This window comes from Macaca fascicularis, chromosome 5, assembly GCF_037993035.2.
Source record: "Macaca fascicularis isolate 582-1 chromosome 5, T2T-MFA8v1.1".
Taxonomy (NCBI): Eukaryota; Metazoa; Chordata; class Mammalia; order Primates; family Cercopithecidae; genus Macaca; species Macaca fascicularis.
The window spans coordinates 5,342,540-5,361,178 of record NC_088379.1 but is presented as its reverse complement, the minus strand read 5'-3'; the positions used below and the strand labels follow the sequence as shown (position 1 = coordinate 5,361,178).

General features: G+C 55.4%; 1 protein-coding gene across 8 annotated transcripts in view; it reads left to right on the top strand.

Annotated features, from left to right (window-relative positions):
* Positions 1-18,639, top strand: part of SORCS2 (sortilin related VPS10 domain containing receptor 2) — a 572,125-nt gene that overhangs the window by 535,337 nt on the left and 18,149 nt on the right. For all 8 annotated transcript variants that reach the window (XM_045392082.2, XM_045392079.2, XM_045392080.2 and 5 more), the window contains 5 exons: positions 6,530-6,650; positions 8,026-8,159; positions 8,970-9,098; positions 11,803-11,974; positions 17,828-18,014. In XM_045392082.2, coding sequence (XP_045248017.2) covers positions 6,530-6,650; positions 8,026-8,159; positions 8,970-9,098; positions 11,803-11,974; positions 17,828-18,014 — 743 coding nt within the window. The remainder of the gene's footprint in view (positions 1-6,529; positions 6,651-8,025; positions 8,160-8,969; positions 9,099-11,802; positions 11,975-17,827; positions 18,015-18,639) is intronic.

The following is an 18,639-nucleotide window of genomic DNA, read 5'->3' as shown; positions in this document are numbered from 1 at the left end:
TCAGTGTAATCAAGCCAAGATGAGGCCAGGGAGCAGGGCAGACCCTGATCCAGTGACTGTCCTTATAAGAGGACACAGAGACACAGGCCCGGGGGAGGAGGCCGGGGAGGGAGGAGGCCTGGGTGGGGAGGAGGCCTGTGGGGAGGAGGCTGGGGAGGGAGGACGCATGGAGTAGAGCTGTGCAGCTGCAAGCCCAGGAACACCCGGGGCCCCCAGGAGCTGGAAGGGGCAGGAAGCCTCGTCCTCTAGAGCCTGTGGAGGGAGCTCAGCCCTGCCAACCCCTGGATTTCAGTCTTCTGGCCTCCAGCGCGCTAAGAGAGCACGTGCACAATGCTTCAGTGTGGGAGAGCACGTGAGTGATGACTGAAGCCAGCAGAGTTCATGTTGATTTGCCACAGTAGCCCCACGAAGCTGCCGCGACAGGCCACAGCTCCTCCACCTCGAGGCCCAGGCACAGGGAGATTGGACACCTGGACTTTGTGCACCTTGTCCTCTGCTCTGTCCCTTCTAGAGCCGGCAGGCCCTGCCCTACCCATTTCCCACAGAAGAGCCGGGCACTGTGCCCCTCACCCTTGCCCACTTGGCTGGAGTAGGCATGTGCTCTGTGGCAGGTGTGGATCTATGGTCTGGGACTGACTCTGGCTGGCTTCAGCAGGAAGTGCTGGCCTGGCTCATTCACCAGTTCACACCCTGAGTTTTCCCTTCCAGCTGGCCATGGCCCTTCACGCCCTCGACCCTGACTGGCTCTTCCACTGGCCCCTGAATGCCCCAGAGGGGCCCACACGGATAGGTCCCCAAGAGTGCCTGACCCCAGCCTCTATCTCCCTCCGTGTGCCCCACCCTCCCCGGCAGGCACACAGCTCCCAGGAGGCCACAGGAGGACAGCTCCAGGCTGTGGGGAGCAGGCCTGGTTTCGGAAAGACATTGCCCAGCTGGGAAAATGCTGCCCACCCCGCCCAGGCTGGACTCAGCCCAGACAGGGATGAGACTGGCCTCTGCCCGGGCAGGGATGAGGCTGGGCTCTGCCTGGGCAGGGATGAGGCTGAGCTCCTCCTGGACAGGGATGAGGCTGGGCTCTGCCCGGACACGGATGAGGCTGAGCTCCTCCTGGACAGGGATGAGGCTGGGCTCCTCCTGGACACGGATGAGGCTGAGCTCCTCCTGGGCAGGGATGAGGCTGAGCTCCTCCTGGGCAGGGATGAGGCTGGGCTCCTCCTGGACACGGATGAGGCTGAGCTCCTCCTGGGCAGGGATGAGGCTGGGCTCCTCCTGGGCAGGGATGAGGCTGAGCTCCTCCTGGGCAGGGATGAGGCTGGGCTCCGCCTGGACACGGATGAGGCTGAGCTCCTCCTGGACAGGGATAAGGCTGGGCTCTGCCTGGGCAGGGATGAGGCTGAGCTCCTCCTGGACAGGGATGAGGCTGAGCTCCTCCTGGACACGGATGAGGCTGGGCTCTGCCCGAACAGGGATGAGGCTGAGCTCCTCCTGGGCAGGGATGAGGCTGAGCTCCTCCTGGACATGGATGAGGCTGAGCTCCTCCTGGACAGGGATAAGGCTGGGCTCTGCCCGGGCAGGGTTGAGGTTTGACTCTGCAGGGCCAGCATGTCCCCTCGTTTGTCAGGGAGTTTGGGCAGACGCCGCCCCTGAGCTCCCCTGGCTGCTGTGGCTGGGACTGGGAGCACAGCCTTGGAAGACACCACCACTGACCCCTGCTGCTTTCTTCATGCCCACCACCCATCATACCCACCCACCCTCACCCAACTCTGCTGCTTAACAATTAAACTGAGGCTCGGAGAGGAGAGGTACCTTGGCCCTTGCTGCAGGAGGAAACAACTGTGGCCTAGTCCAACTCAGACAGGCTCTGCTGGGCAGCTCTGTGGGCAGCAGCCTGTCCTCTCCGGGCAGAGCAGAGATGGGACCCCCTTCGAGGATGCTCCTCTGCTCTGCCTTCATCCAACATGCATTTATTGAGCACCTACTATGTGCCAAATCAGGATGCTTCTCTCCAGGCCGTTGTCCCTGGACAATGGACCGCACACGCTGCACCTCGGTTTCCACAGCCCTGAAATAGGGAAATGAGTCGGCTTGAGGAGGTGTCAGGAGGATTCAGGGAAGCAGAACGTCTGTGCCCGGAAAATGATATTTCCCTTCCAGAGGCCTTGGCTTCCTTGTCTGTAACGTGGGGACTTAAACCCCATGAGGTCGCCGCAAATGAGCCCTCAACTGATGCTCACCAGTGATGCTTGGGGCCTTCTCGCTTCCTGGGTGATGAGCAAGAAATCACCTGCTTAGACTCTGATTCTAGTATAGAGGCCCGGCTTCTGCCCGCTCCCCAGCAGACAGAGATCCCGGCTGGCCTTCCCAGGCCGTGCACTGTGGTGGGATTGAGGGGATGCTTGGACAGCTCTGCATCCCACCTGGGGTCCTGGGCGAGGGGGAGCATTATTCCCAAGAAGGCGAGGGTCCCCTTCATGGGTCTCCCTGAATATCCAGTACCCGCCGCAGGTGGGTCCCGCCGGCCGGCCGACCTTTGATCGTGCATTCGTGTGTTTTCAATGGCATGCGATGGCGCTCCTGGCTGGTCTTGTCCTTCAGCACCCTGGGAGAACAGTGAGCCCCTTCCCCTCCCACAGTCTAGGGGGCGTCCTCCCCTTCCTGGACCCTCTGCCCCAGGTCCTCCCTCCGTCTTTACCAATATGGCCTCCTGTGACAGGGGCTGCAATGCAACTTTAGCGAGCGCCCCACTGCATGCTACGGGCTGTTTTCATACATGACCTCAGGCCATTCTCATAAGAAATCTAGACACATTGATTTATTCCCCCATTTTTGGAGGTGCCAACATGTCTCAAAGAATTCATCCCTGAGGGAGTGGTGGGAGGGTGGGGACCCTGGGAGCCTGTCCTGTAAAAATTGGGTGGGGATAATGACCCTTCCTATTCTCTCAGGGCCCTGATGTTTGCAGCTTTCCCTGCACAGTTAATTCCTGCTCTGGTCGGGCCCTGGACACATAAAATCCTTCATGACTTTTGCCCACTTTCATGCCCCCGGAGGCCATGGTCTGGGACAGAACAGGGTGGTCCTGCCTTTTCCTACAGCTGCAGGACCTCCTGTGGCCTTTACGGGGAGGAGGAGCGAGGGAGGAAGGGAGTCCGGCCACCATGCATGCTGCCTGCACTCATTTGTGGTATGGACCCTTTGTGTGCATGTGGCCAGAACCCACAGAGCAGCAGGGGGGCCAGCAGTGCAGGGGTGAGGGCAGCCTTTACTCCTTACACGAAGGTTAAGCGCCTTCTCCAGGCCTCAGCTTGCGCGGCCGAGAGATAGGAGCGCTGTCCATCCGGGAGCCTTGAATGAGCCTATCTCTGCAGGGTGTCAAGCCCTTCACCCCGGCTGTCACGAGCATTGGTTAGGCCCCGGAGATGACCCAGCCTTCATCCCCCCCGCCACAGGTGGGGCATTTTATCCCAGAAGGATAATGTCAGAATTCACAGCCAGGTGCTATAACCTTTTAAGTTATTTTTAAAGCATCAGAACAGTTCCTCCAGCCCCCCTGGTTCACAGTGCTGCATCTTCAGACAGCTGCCCAATCCCAGTGGCGTACAAATAATTGAAACTGCAGGAGAGGCAGCATGCTGGCAGGTCAGAATCAAAGTCCCGCTGCAGGGGTCTGTGCGGGAGCCGCCCTGCTGGAGTGTCCCACAGCCACAGGCTCAGCTTTCGGCCACCCTGTCCTTCCCGGATAACTGTTTTGTCCAAATCTGCCCAAAGGACACCTCTAACCTAGCCAGAGGCACTTTTTGGGACACTTTCCTGGCACCAGTCACTTTCATCTACCTCCCTTTCCCCACAGTGCAGCCTCAGAGCAGGGAGGGGTCCCCAGGTCCTGGGCTTGGGCGAGAGGTGGAGTGGGGGCGCCCAGAGCCTTCCCCGGCTGCATGGCTCCACCCTCACAGCATGGCCCATTTTTTCCTCATTACCTGCAAAGTAATATCCAGGCCCCTTCGGCACATCTTTCCTAAGACCCAGAATTAACTAGATGGCAGCTATTTCTCATAGTATCGGCTGAGGGTTTAGGTTTCATAAAAGGCAGGGCTTCAGGGACATGGAGGAGGTTAATTAATCAACCAAACCAGCCTCTCTGCTCTGCCCCAGCTCAGAACAGCGGGGAGACTGAGGCCTCCCGGGGGTCTCTGCGGCCAATGGAGCCCCAGTGTCATGTTTCTGCGCCCGCCATGTTTCTGTGCAGAGCCTCACAGCTCCGGAGCCGCCAGCCCGGGTTCCAACGCTGGCCCCTCCAGGAGGTGGCCTGAAGCTGTGCTGCCCTAGGCAAGTCCCTTGCCTCAGCCTCAGTTTCCTTGTCTGTGAAAAGGGGCTTTGGCGAGGAGGAACTGGGGGAATACAAGGTCGCACCTGGGCCTGGCCTGCAGTGGGTGCTCCGTATACACCAGTGGCTGCTGCCGCCGTGCCTTTCATGATGCCACAGGTCACAGGAGAGAGTGAAGATGCTCTCAGGGATCCAGAAGTTTCCCCTAAAAAGGCATTTCTTAAGTGAGAGAAGATCCTCAGATGCTGTTGAAGAGAACAATGCACCAGGCATAGTCTGGACAGTGATGCTGAAGGAAGATCCCAGTGTGTTGAGTTGGAGCTCTCCAGTGTTGAGGCCATCCAAGTGGCATCCATCAGGAGACAGATGGCAAGTGAGACCCTCATCCCAATCACAGGTGCCCTGGAGCCAAGACCTCTCACAGCCGGGGCCACCATGCAGGCCCACAGGATTCCTCTGTTGGAAACAGCGCCTGCAGAAGCGGGCGGACGCGGCAGAGTCACAGTCATACCTGGGGACCTTCCCCTGTCCTTGGTGGGTGTTGCCACTAGCAGCTAGGAGGGGTCTCAGGCCGAGAGCTCAAGCCCCATTTCCCCACTCCTCTGAGAAAGAACGGCCTGGGGCTCCTGACCCCCATGAGCAGAGAAGAAAGCAGATGGGATTGTGAGCCCAGAACCAGGGGCCCGGCTGGAATGAAGACCTGGCAGCGACGTGGCAGGAATGCGGGATGGAACCAGCCTGGCTGCTCCCTCAATGAGCGGGCCTTATGGGAGCACAGGGAGGCAGGGTCCCTGGGGGAAGGTCCAGGCAGACAGAGGGAGGCCCCATGCTCAGCCTGCAGAGGCTTAGGGTTTCATCAAACAAAGACAATAGTGTCTGCCTCTTGGGACTGTTCCGGAGAGTGGAGGCAAACGCGAGGTCACAGATGTAATTCAAGCATGGACCGCCGCAGGCTCGCCTGGCTCAGAGGTGCCCCGTGGAGCCGAATCTTCAGATATCAGCCTCAGACACTCAGACCCAGCTGTCATGTCCTCAGAAATACCCTACAAAACCTTTCTCAACACCGCCCTAGAATGGGATTGTCCTTTCAGCTCATGATGGGCCACCCCCAAGTATCCAGCCCCAGTTGGGGGTGCTCAGACGGGGACCAGACTGGAGCAGTGTGCATCACCTCCCCCACCCAGATGCTTGGCCTCTGGTAACATGGCCAGAGCACCACAAGCTGGACTGGAGAAGGCCCAGGGAAGAGCAGGCTGGGCCCACCTTCTAGGTGGTCTTTGGAGCCTAAGTGTGTGGTACTGAGGGATGGAGTGGAAGGCACTCAGGCAGCAGCCCTCCCAGAGAGGGAGAAAGCAGGGCACCTGAGTGCCATTCTGAGTGATGGGAACACAGCAATGACTGCTGACTGCAAGGAGGGAGAAGGAACAGCACAAACAAGCTGTGTGACCTTGGGCAAGTTACTCAACCTCCCTGTGCCTCGGCTTTCTATTCTGTAAAACACAGGTGGACCTGGCCTACCAGGCTGTGCATGCATAGCTTCCAGCACACATGGGTGTGCCCTAAGTGGCCAGCCTCCCTATTCTCTCTTCCGCCACTTCCCCCACCCACCTAGGCTGTGACGGGCCAACCTTGCTCATTCTGTAGGCTCTGAGCTAGGCCTGCTGACTCGTTATTTCTCTGAGTCGTCACCTGTACTAGGGAGCAAACGCCCTGTGGCCCAGTGATGGAAAGCTGGGTTTCTGCAGCGCGGAACCCTCACACGGTCAGGCTGGGGGAAAACCAGGGAGAAGCCAGACAGCCGCAGATGCAGCCACCTGACCACAGATCATTCCGCAAAACATAATGCAAGGACCAGTGTGGGGGCCGTGGAAGGGCTCCCAACCCTGCTGTGGACCTGGGCCTCCTTCCCTGTCTGTCAACATGGGCCATGGTGGGTCAACCGCAGCGACTCAGGCAGTGCAGCTGACAAGTCATAGATCACATGTGGTAGTTGTGGGAATATTCGCGCCAAAGCCCACAGAGTACCTGTGCAGGGCCAGGCTCGGTGCCCGGGGCAGCCTCGCTCTGATCCCCAGCAAGGGCAGGAGAGGGGTCTCTGTGCTCATGGTACAGGTAGGAACAGAGTCCAGAGGGGACATGATTTGCACAGTAGATGAGGCCTAATGAAGGTGGTTTTCTCTCCCTTCCCTCCTGTTCCCACCACAGGGTCTTTGGCCACATCAGCTTCCGCTCCGACTGGGAGCTGGTCAAGGTGGACTTCCGGCCCTCATTCTCCAGGCAGTGTGGCGAGGAGGACTACAGCTCCTGGGACCTCTCCAACCTGCAGGTGGGCCGGGATGAGGCTGGGATCGGGCAGGTGGGGTGCACACTGCAAGTGCAGGCCCATTCTGCCTGCCAAAGTCCTCCCCTGCAAGGCCGCAGGGCGCCTCCCTGCCTCCAACAAGCCTTCAGGGAATCCCCAGCACCTTTAGATATCCAGGCCTCCTGTGGGCTTTTCTAGACCCGTCTCGGTCATGGGGCTACCTGGGCTGAGGGTCCTCAGCCACACTCGGGGAGTGTGGGGCCACAGGCTCTACCCCAGCCCATGGAGTTCAGTGTGCTTGGCGTTCAGGATGTTCAGATCTTAGGAAGGTAACACAGGCCTGTCCCATACACGACAGTGGGGTCTGGGTGTGGAGTGGGGTCTGGGGCGAGGCCACCCTGTAATCGAGACACACAACTGTTTCTACAGCAAATGTGTAATATGGACACTAAGCTGAGTATAAAGGCCATCAGTGCTCCTTCTGTGGTTCCAATCAGGCTGTGCTGCTGGCGGTGTGGTGGGGAAGCCTGGGATTTCAGAGTGCGGGGGCCTGGAACTGCTGGGGGGTGGGGGGCCCTGATGAAGAAATGACTTAATGGCACTTGTTAAAGCGCGGGGTGGAAGACTTTACTCAGGGCCATCACGGTGGGTACAGGGACCTTCTCAAAGGAGAGACTGGGCTCACCTTGAATTCAGCGTGGACAAATGGGAGTTCAGAGCCAAGGTCAGTGGGTGGAAACTGACTAAGAGGAAACAGCAGGCATCAGAGGATTTGACATCACCTGGGGGGCAGCAGGGGATGAGGAAGCCTGTCGGATAGGGAGGGTGATTGGATATCGAGGGTGGGTGGTGCTTGCCAAACTGCTTTAGCAGGGTGCATTGCTGAAGCTGGATTTCACAAGGAAGTGCTCAGATGGGCCTAGGAGGAGGTTTAGGAACCTGAATACAGGCCACCGGGCATCCTCACCGGCCCCGCCCCTATTACTGCCACAGCAGCTGTTGCAGGGAGATGGGGTGGGCCTGTCCCGTCCTGATTGTCCCCTGAGGACCCACTGTGTGCTGTGAGCCCTCAAGGCCGTGGCTCGGCCCAGCTCCCGCACAGCACCTGAGGGGACAAGGGGAACCTCAAAGGGGCTGTACTTCCAGCAGCTCTGCCACCCTTCGGGCCCCGCCAGGGCTGCACACGGGAGGGGCTCAGTGAATGCCCGTGGGTTGGGATGAGAGGGAGGCTTCCCCAACTTGACCGCAGACATGCCACGCCTCATTCGGGGCCTCAGTTTCCCCATCTGTAACCTGAGCCCTCAGCCATCTTCAGGCTCTGGCAGGTTCAGCGCCACAAGCCCATGGAGAGCAGTTGACCCGTCTCTGGCAGCTCCTCATCCTGATGTTCCTGCTGCAGGGCGACCGCTGCATCATGGGCCAGCAGAGAAGTTTCCGGAAGAGAAAGTCCACGTCCTGGTGCATCAAGGGGAGGAGCTTCACCTCGGCGCTCACGTCCCGCGTGTGCGAGTGCCGGGACTCGGACTTCCTGTGGTGAGCCACGGGCTCCTCCCTGCGGGGCCTCAGGTGCTGTTTGAGCATCCTCACAGCATGGCGGCCGCTTCCCCCAGCATGAGGGAGGAAGCCTCAGCGCCTTCTATAACCTGGCGTGAGAGTCGCACACCGCACGTCTGCCTCATTCTATCTGTTAGAACCGAGTCACCAACACCAGCCCACACTCCAGGAAGGAGCTTTAAGGAATTTGTGGTGCATTTTTAAACCCTCTCAGTGGCTGCTCACAGGCAGGAGGAGAAAGTGAGGAACAGGTCGGGGCGTTTTGGGGACATGCTGCACCCACCCCGGCCCTTCTCCATCCAGGGACTCTGCTGAAAGCCACCCGACCTGTCCCTGTTGTTCTCAAAAGCTGCCTGTGACTGCCCAGTGCCCACAAGACAATTTGGCTGACAGCTCACCCACCTGCCACCCACCTCACCCCTCCTCATCCTGCCCCCTGGCATTCCAGCCTCCTCCACCTGTACTGGTGCTGCTCAGGCTGGGCCCTGCCAGCAGTGCCTCTCCCTCTCTTTCCCTACCTGTCTCTGTCCATCCTTTGAGATTTGCTCACCTCCTCCAGGCAGCCCTCCAGGTTTCTCTGAGTTCCCAGCATCCCTTTGCCTCCCTTGTTACCCTGTGTTGCCCTCTGGGATGGGGCTGTGGGTGCTCCTTCATGTCCTCACAGATGGGTGCATAGCAGGCCCTTGGCATGAGGTTCCCTTCCCAGCTCCCCCAGATTCCACCCCAACCCTGGCTGACTCCCGTTCCCACCTGTGCCTGTCACCTACCACTGTTCTTCCCTCCTCCCAGCGACTACGGATTTGAGCGCTCCCCCTCCTCAGAGTCCAACACCAACAAGTGCTCTGCCAACTTCTGGTTTAATCCATTGTCTCCGCCTGACGACTGTGCCCTGGGCCAGACCTACACCAGCAGCCTTGGGTGAGTGTGGGTGTGGGCCTCTCCCTGCCTAAATCCGGGGGCAGAGCTGCGGTGCAGTCCCGAAACCATGCTGGTGCCTGCAGCTCCCAAGTGGAGTCAGGGAAAGAGAGGTCAAAGGTGAGGATGCCCCACGCTCACAGCACAGAACCTGGCTGCGGGGCTCATGTGAGTCACCAGACATCATGAGTGAATGACCTTAGCTCCCAGGCCAAAGGAGCCCATAGGGTTCTCCCATCTGAGCCCATGTGGGCCAGTGCCAGGAGAAAGCTGCCTTGAGTTGGCTCCAGACAGAGAACAATAGACAGAAAAGGTCCAAGGCACCCGTGGCTCACACCTGCTGCAGCACGTCTTCCCCTGGCCTTTCTGAGCCTCTGCAGTGCTAGGACCCTTCCCCATTTACCAGTGCCCAGTAAACCAGGCCCTCCCCATTCACCAAGGCTTGGGTGCTGGAGGTGCTCCTGCTGCCTGCAGGTCTCAGCTTAAATGGCACTTCCTCCAGGAGGCCTTCCCTGACCACCCACCCCTGACCCCGAGCTTGCCTCTGTCACAGCACAAATCCCAGTTATTGTCATCACTCACCTAATTGTCCTCCTTGCTGAACTGTAAGCTCCACAACACACAGTAGGTATTCCTTCAGTCTGTGGTATGCTGAGTACAAGCTGTGCATGAAGGGACAGCATCACCAAATGCAAGCAGTTACGATACTTTTCCTCCACCAGAGGCTGGGCATATTGCTATGAAGGATTCAGTTCATGTAAAATGTTAGGTACATAAGAGCTGTGAGCCTTCATCTTTAGGAGGTCCCAAACATGCTCCATCCAGAAGTCCCAATTTCCCCATTTCTCTTTGAGAACATTTTCAGAGAGGAAGAGAAAAGCCCATGGGCTTGTCAGAAAATCTCCATTACTTCCCCTCAGGGAACATGAGGAAACAGGAGGTAGGACCAGAAATTGCAGGCTTTGGCCTCACCAGCATATCTGCTGCCGTCCACCCACCCGTCCATGCATCACTCATTCATCCCCCATCTACCCATTTATCCACCCATCATCCAGTTAGCCATCATCTGTTCATTCATCCATTCATTCATTCATCCATCCATTCATTCATCCATCCATTCATTCATCCATCCATCTTTCCATTCATCCTGCCATTCTCCCAGGCATTCAACTACTGCCCATGCACCCCTCTATCCATCCATGTACCCATCCATCCATTCATCTATCCATCCACCATCCATCTATTCATTCACCATCCATCAATCCATCCATCCATCCATTCACCTATCCCTCTATCTACCCATCAATTCATCCCCTATTCACCCACCCATCCATCCATCATCCATTCATCCATCTACCCATCCATCTATCCATCCGCCATCTATCTATTCATTCACTCACCATCCATCAATCCATCAATCTACTTATCTATCCATCTGTCTACCCATGCACCCAGGTATCATGAAGCTGCAGTGGTTGCACATCCACCAGGGCTTGACAACAGGGACTCTTGTCTGAAGTGTCAGGGCCAGGACTTTGATCAAGGCAAAGGATTTCACCTCATACCATCTGCACACTGTAGGTGCCATGGATGGGTAGCCCTTAGAGAAGGGTATTTTCTTTCAAAGCACTAATCAAATGGGCTTGTGCATGATCAACTTCTGAATGCTTATTTAACGGCAGAGCCATCTGGGAGAATTTGGCCCTGAGGGCAAGAGGGGGATCAGCCTTGGGGAGACAGGTACCCCCAGCACCTTGTCAGCAACGCCGCTTTCACAGGTTCATAGTGTAGCCTGAGGGAGCTTCACAAGTAGCAAGCTGGATAAGGCCACCCCTTTTAGGGGTGCCCAGGGCCCCTCTCCAGCCTCATGCCACACCTGCTCCCCCTCCAGGCTCAGCACCCCCTCTAGTGCCTTTGCACATGCTGTTTCAATGGCCTGGGATGCTCTTTCTTCTCCTGCTCACCCTCCCAGTCTCAGCTGAAAGCCCCTTTGTCAGGGACTAGGTCCCCAGGGGTGCCCCAGCCAGCGCCATCACAGCTATGGTTTCACTCTGACGTGATCGGCTCAGGTCCACCTCTGCCTCTCCACTACAGGGTCTGCTCTGCACAGCATCTAGGGGCTGCATGCAAACACCCCCATTCCCAGTACCTGGCCCATAACAGATGCTCAGTAAATAGATGTCTCATGAATGCAGCGATGAGTCACGAATCGCCCAATCCAGGTCTCTCAAGGGAACAGGGAGACGGAGCCCAGGAGGAGGGGGGTGTGTGCCCATGGTTATGGCCACACTGTGAAACAGTGGCGAGTGGAGGCAAGACCCCAGCCCCTCTCGGGCACTCTGTCCTCCACCTTTCTCAGAAAAAACATGAAATTCCAGCTGACTGCTTAAACACCCCGTCTGCAGCACTAACAGGGCCGTTACTATTACTGTGAGTAATGTGATCAGACCACGGAGATGCCAGCACCTCCGAAGCACATCCTGCCACCATCAGTCCCTCCTCCGAGCCTCAGTGTTCTCATCTCTGAAACGGGGCTGTAACAGCAATTGGGTGGAGTCTGGAGGTGGCTAGGAGTCAGCAAGTAGAGCCCTACGGGTGGGAAGCCAAACGCCACCTGTGGGTGGCAAGCATGTCCCTCCCCAGATTATGGGGCCCCATCCTTCGCCACCTGTCTGAAGTGGATCCTGACCCTCTCTTGTCAATCCAGGTACCGGAAAGTGGTGTCCAACGTGTGTGAGGGTGGGGTGGACCTGCAGCAGAGTTCGGCACAGCTGCAGTGCCCCCTCACGCCGCCCCGGGGCCTGCAGGTCAGCATCCAAGGCGAGGCGGTGGCCGTGCGGCCTGGAGAGGACGTGCTGTTTGTGGTGCGGCAGGAGCAGGTGAGTGAGCACCTCCCAGCGGGCTCCCAGGACTGTCGGGCAGGGGCGGCTCCAACTGGGCACGCAGAGGGCATGGTGAAGGGTGTCTCCTCCGCCTAGAAGTGGCTCAGGGCATCGCCATCAGCCAGCCTGTCCAGACTGCAGGAGGCAGCAGGGGGTTGGACATCTACTTCCTGGGTCCAGACCAGCATTTACCAGTGAAAGAGACACGGAGGAGAATAGAGTAGGGTGTAGGGGGTATCAGGGTCTCCACAGAGCAGAAGGAGACGTCGTTTCACACATCGGGGGAGCGTGTGTGGTTACTGGCCTTGGTATAAAATGTATTCATTCCCGTGGGTGGCAATACATTTTTTAAGCCTGTAATTATATCGATTTAGTTAATTTGGGATCTTATGAAAAACAGAAAGTTAAAAACACTATTACTTATAATTACACAACCAAAAATAAATCCTGTGTGTGCGTGGACAGCTACAGATATAAATACTCACACAAACACAGATAGAAATTTCCTCCTAGCCTCCCAGGCTTGCTTTTTTTGCTTTAGAACAAGTGTTATATTTTCTTCTGGCGTTAAAAATAATGAATGTTCATTGTAGAACATTTGGAAAACACACACAAAATATCAAGAGTATAAATATCTCTCCAAAGCCCCCCAGTCCTCCATGGTAACAACTGTTAGGTTTTTGTATTTCCTTCTAGTCTTTTAAAATTAATTTGTAACATGCTTATTTTTCTGATGGTTGAATAAACTAATGCTCATTGTAGCAAATTCAAAAACAAAACCTAGAAAAATTTACAAGCATTGCAGAAAATTCAAGATGACAGAAAAGGGCAAAGGAGAGTTCGATGCCTCCGTGTTGCACCCGGAGGGTGAGTGCCTAGGACCCTGGGCGCTCTCCTGGCACGCAGCTTTCCTGGGCACTTGGTTCTTTGATGAACAGTACGGGGGATGAAGCAAGTGCAGCTTCACAATGATGTGTGTCCTGTTTAAATGTCCTTCAAAATAGGTGGGGTGGGATGTTGGTGACAAAGGTCTTTGGAGCTGGAAAGCAGGGAGCCTGGTCTAATGCAAACAGGGAAACTGAGACCCAGGAGGACGCAGAGCGGTGCTTGCCAAGTACCTCCATGGTGGGCGCTGTGCACCAGCCACTGCCTGTACTCCTGGCACCACCTCAAGTGGCATCCTCTTGCCAACCTGCTTTATAGCTAGGGAAACTGAGGCTCGGACAGCGCAGCCACTCTCCCAAGGCCACACGGGAATGAGTGGCAGGGCTGGCATTGGGGTTCCTGGCCCCGAGACCCTATGTGGACAGAGACCGATTCTGGGGGCCCCCAGACCTGAGCCGTTCCCTGGTACAAGTGCGGCTGCTGATGGAGATGGGCCCTGGGACCCACACTCCTCGGAGCCAGGGGCAGCCCTGGGGTGCCTCTGTTCCCAGCAGTATCTTGGGTAGGCAGGAGAACAGAGCTGCTGCCCCGCCTGTCCCGCCTGGACCCTCAGAGTGGACTCCGCTGCGGCTGCCCGTCCAGGGACGACATCCAGGAAAAATGGCCCTCTGCTGCCCCCTAGAGCCTGGCGTCTCCACAGTGCAGTCGCATCTGCAGTCTCTCTGTGGGAGCCAGTGTCTACCACCTGCCCAGGGGGCCCGGACCCTTGCTGGGATGCTCTGCAGGCAGGAGCTGGAGTTGGTGGAAGCGAGGAGAGTGATCAAAAGATGCTCCTGGTGGGGAGAGTCAACCCCCACCCCACCGTGCACCTACTGTCAGGAAGAGGCCACCCGCTACGCTAGGGAAACGGGTGGGAGTGTGGGATCCAGGGTGGACGTACACACTCACTGGTACACACGCTCACACATACACACAAACTCACACACAGATGCACATACGCTTACACGCTCATGTATTCACTCTCAAACTCGCAGACAGATTTGTACACACTCAAACATACACTCACACACATAGGCCAACCTACTCTTTCAAACAGCACTGGGTTTAGGGGAGTCTGAGTTTTATAAATACCTTAAGAATTAAAAAGAAGGTCTGATAGAGGCCCCAGGAATAAACCCATGTAAATATGTCCGAGGGATGTCTGATGTCAGTGCGAAAACAGCTCACTGAGGGGAGGGCTTATTCATCCAATAATAATGAACCTCAACCTCAACCTCACGTTCGACAGAAAAATGAACTCAAAATTGCCTAGATTTAAATGTGGCATGTAAAAATCATAAACCTTTTAGAAAAACCACAGGAGAGAATATCTAGGGCTGGAAGAAGAGTCCTCAGACTTCACACTCAAAGCCAGTCAAAAGGAAAGTTGATAAATTGGGCTTCCTCAGGATTAGCCACTTTTGCTCTGGGGAACGGCCATGTTAAGATGAAAGGCAAGCTACAGAGTGAGAGAAAATATTTGCAAAGCACGTATCCAACAAGGATCAGTACCTAGACTAGAGGAAGAACACTCAACAGCAAGGAAACAAAGCATCCAGTTAGAAAATGAACAGAAGAACTGAAAAGACGTTTCACCAGGAGAATGGACACATGACAGGTAAGCACACGAAAAGAGGGTCAACACCATCGGCCACCAGGGAAGCCCACAGCCAGACATCACTGCACACCTATCAGAATGACTGACATTAAAAACAGTGCCGACACGAAGTACTGGCAAGGATGCAGGGAAGGGCACTGGATCACTCATGCATGGCTGGGGAGACTGGAGAATGCCACAGGTGTTCTGGAAAACACTTCAGCGGTTTCTTAACGAACTCAACATGCAAGGAGCAGAGGACTGAGCACTTGCACTCGTGGCGGTCATACCAGAGAAATGAAGACTTCTCTTCACCCAAAAACCTGTATGTGTCTGTTCATAGCAGTGTTATTCATAAAGGTCAGAAACTCAAATCACCCAGAGGCCCTGCAATGGGCGAATGTTTGCACAGGCTGGGGTGCACCCATGCTGAGATACCACACTGCAATGAGAAGGAATCCATTATTAATACCTGCAGCAGGGTCAAGCACGGTGGCTCACGCCTGTGATCGCAGCAGTTTGGGAAGCCGAGGTGGGTGGATCAGCTGAGGTCAGGAGTTCGAGACCAGCCTGGCCAACATGGCGAAACCCTGTCTCTACTAAAAATACAAAACTTATCCAGGTGTGGTGGTGCATGCCTGTAATCCCAGCTACTTGGGAGGCTGAGGCTCGAGAATCACTTGAACCTGGGAGTTGGAAGTTGCAGTGAGCCAAGATTCTACCACTGTACTCCAGCCTGGGCAACAGAGTGAGACACTATCTTAAAAAAAAAAAAAAAAAAAAAAAAGGCCAGGCGTGGTGGCTGGTGCCTATAATCCCAACACTCTGGGTGGCCGAGGCGGGCGGATCACGAGGTCAGGAGATCCAGACCCTCCTGGCTAACATGGTGAAACCCCGTCTCTACTAAAAATATAAAAAATTAGCTGGGCGTGGTGGCGGGCACCTGTAATCCCAGCTACTCGGGAGGCTGAGGCAGGAGAATGGCGTGAACCCGGGAGATGGAGCTTGCAGTGAGCCGAGAACATACCACTGCACTCCAGCCTGGGCGACAGAGCGAGACTCCATCTCAAAAAAAAAAAAGTGCAACAACCTGGATGAGCCTCAAGTGGATTATGCCGAGTGAAAAAAGCCACTCCCACGTACGTGATCCCCTGCTGTGCAACTCGTTCACATAACACTCTTCAAATACAGAAATGGAGAAAGAGAATAGAAATTATCAAAATTATAGAAATGGAGAAAGATTAGTGGTTACCATGGAGTTGGGCTAATGCGGCGAAGTGGGTGTGTCTGCGAAGGGCACCCAGTGGGGTCCTAGTGGCGGTTGAATTGTCCTGTCTCCTTCCTGTATCAATGTCAACCTCCTAGTTGTGGTACTATCATTTGGCAAGATGTTAGCCTTGGGGAGAGCCGGGCATGGGGCACACGGGGTGGATCTGTATCATTCCGTACAACTACATAGGAACCTACCATTATCTCAGAAGAAAATGCTTAATTTTTTTAAGCACCAGTAATAATGATAGATCTAAATGAAATATACCAAGATGTGAATGGCAGGTATTATAGTGAGATTTCGTTTTTTTCTTTTTCTTTTATTTGCTATTTGTATTTTATATTATTTTCTACCTTAAGAATATACTACCTTGTATTATAGTATTTTATTATGGTATATTATTTTCTACCTTGAGAATGTGTGGTTAAGAGGAAAAAGGACAAGTTATTTTAACCAAGGAAAATGTTTAAGTAGTTAAATGTGCATCAGTACAGCACTTAAAGGCAGAAACGCAAGGCCCGGAGAGCTGGCGCTTCACCCAGAGTGAGCGGATCACGGGTCCTGACTCTGGGTCACACATGCCTTCTCCTTCCCAGGATTAGCACAGCAAAGCCGTCCCTCCGTGGAAGCAGCTCTGACTGGAGCACTTCCCCTCATTCCCCGCCCCACCCCGAGAGGCTGCCTTTAAACAGAGAGAACCACAAACAGCGAGCAGCCGCCTGGCTCCTGGACTTTGGAGAGCCTCAGTCTTCTAACCTGTCAAATGGGGAGAACGGAGCACTCTGCAGCCTCTTTCCTGGGGACCCCATAACAAATGACCTCATGCCGGGTGGCCTGAACCAATGCAAAGCTCCAAAGGACAATCCATTTGCACCTCCTCTATCTTCCGGGGCTCCCAGCACTCCTTGGCCCCTGGCAGAGTCACTCCCACCTTTGCCTCCACCTCCACGCAGGCTCCGTCTGTGCCCAAATCTCCCTCTCCTTTCTCTTACACAGATGCCTGTCGTTGGATTTAGGGCCCACCCTAATCCAGTATGACCTCATCTTAGCTAATGACACCTGTGAAGACCCTATTTCCGAATGAGGTCACATTCTGAGGTTCCTGGTAGACGTGAATTTTGGGGAGACACTGAGCAACCCAATTTACCATGTCTGGAGAAAGTTAAGTGAACAGAATTTACGTAAAAGTTTTCTATCAACTTTCAACATTTGGCTGGTATAAACTGAGAAGATAGCTAAGTGGTAGTAATCATGCTGTTTCTGTCATCACCACTAGGAAATGGTTTCCTCGTGTCCCTGGTACTGATGAGGGAGGAAGAGGGAAGGGGAGGAGAGGAGGAAGGGAGGGAGGGAGAATGTGATCATGAGCCGTAAAGTCGAAGAAGTTCCTGTTTCCTTCACTCAATCTCCCACTCGGCAAGGAAAACGCGGTCATTGGAAGGTGGAAGGAGATGGTGGAGAGGCCTCTGTGGGTGACCTGGTGCCACACAGAGATGGCAGTTGGTGGGAGCTCTTCTCTGCACCCACCCTGCCCCATCTCAGTGTCACTCCTGGTACTGCATGGTCTGAGAAAGAGAAAGTTAGGAACCACAGTCTCCCAGAAGGGAAAATCCTGCTTGGTTTCCAGGCAGGCGGCTTAGGCACTTCCAGATGTGTGCCTCTCCCCTGCCGGAACCCTCCACGCTGTGGGAGGCCCCTCACCCTCCTGGCTCCATCGCTGGCACGGGCCTCAGAGGGTCTCCCCGGGGCCCTGACTGCCCCCTTGCTGCTCTCTGATGACACCCTTGGGCCTCTCCCTCTCCCTCTCTGCCACTGGGTGATTGTTCTGAAACGCCCCTGGGCCACAGCCCCTGGTTAAACCAACTGCCTTGGCCAGCCCTACACTCCAGGCAGAATCTCTAGGGCAGAACCAGGCCCGCTCCCCTGTGGGTCCCCAGAGCCCACTCATTTCAAGGAAAGGAGGGCGGGAATGAATGAATGAGTGAGTGAGTGATTGAGCCACTCTGGCCCCTCAGCTTCTAGGCCCACTCCTAAGTGGCTACGTGGTGTTCCCCTGCAGGGCGACGTCCTGACCACCAAGTACCAGGTGGACCTTGGGGATGGCTTCAAGGCCATGTACGTGAACCTTACACTGACCGGGGAGCCCATCCGGCACCGCTATGAGAGCCCCGGCATCTACCGCGTGTCCGTCAGGGCAGAGAACACGGCGGGCCACGATGAGGCAGTGCTCTTCATCCAGGTCAACTGTAAGTTTATCGCCCCTTTGAGGCCGAGGGTCACTCCCTTTGAGACAGAGAACCTGGCTTTGGGGGAAACACAGGGACTCCCTCGGGACTGCTCTAGGTCCCTGGTGCTCAGGGTGGTGAACCCAAGGGCAGGGAGGCAGGGAGGCTGGGCTCAAACCCCCACCCCAATGACCCATACAATAGTAGGGCAGTGCTGGGAGCTGGCGGTGATGTTGATGATAGCGGTGGCAGTGGTGGTGGTGATGGTGGTAGTGGTGATACAGGTGGTGATGGTGGTGACAGTGGTGGTGATGGTGATGATGGTGATAGCAGTGCTGGTGGTGGTGGTGATGGTAGTCATGATGATTATTGTGGAGGTGGTAGTGATGATGGTGACATTGGTGGTGGTGATGGTGGTGATAATTGTGGTGAGGATAGTGATGATGGTAGTGATGGTGGTGGTGATGGTGGTGATGGCAGTGATGATGATGGTGGTGATAATGGTGGCAGTAGTGGTGGTGATGGTGGTGATGGTGGTGATAGGGTGGTGGTGATGGTGATGATGATGGTGGTGATAATTATTGTGAGGATGGTGCTGGTGGTGGTGATGGCAGTGATGATGATGATGGTGGAGGTGGTGGTGATA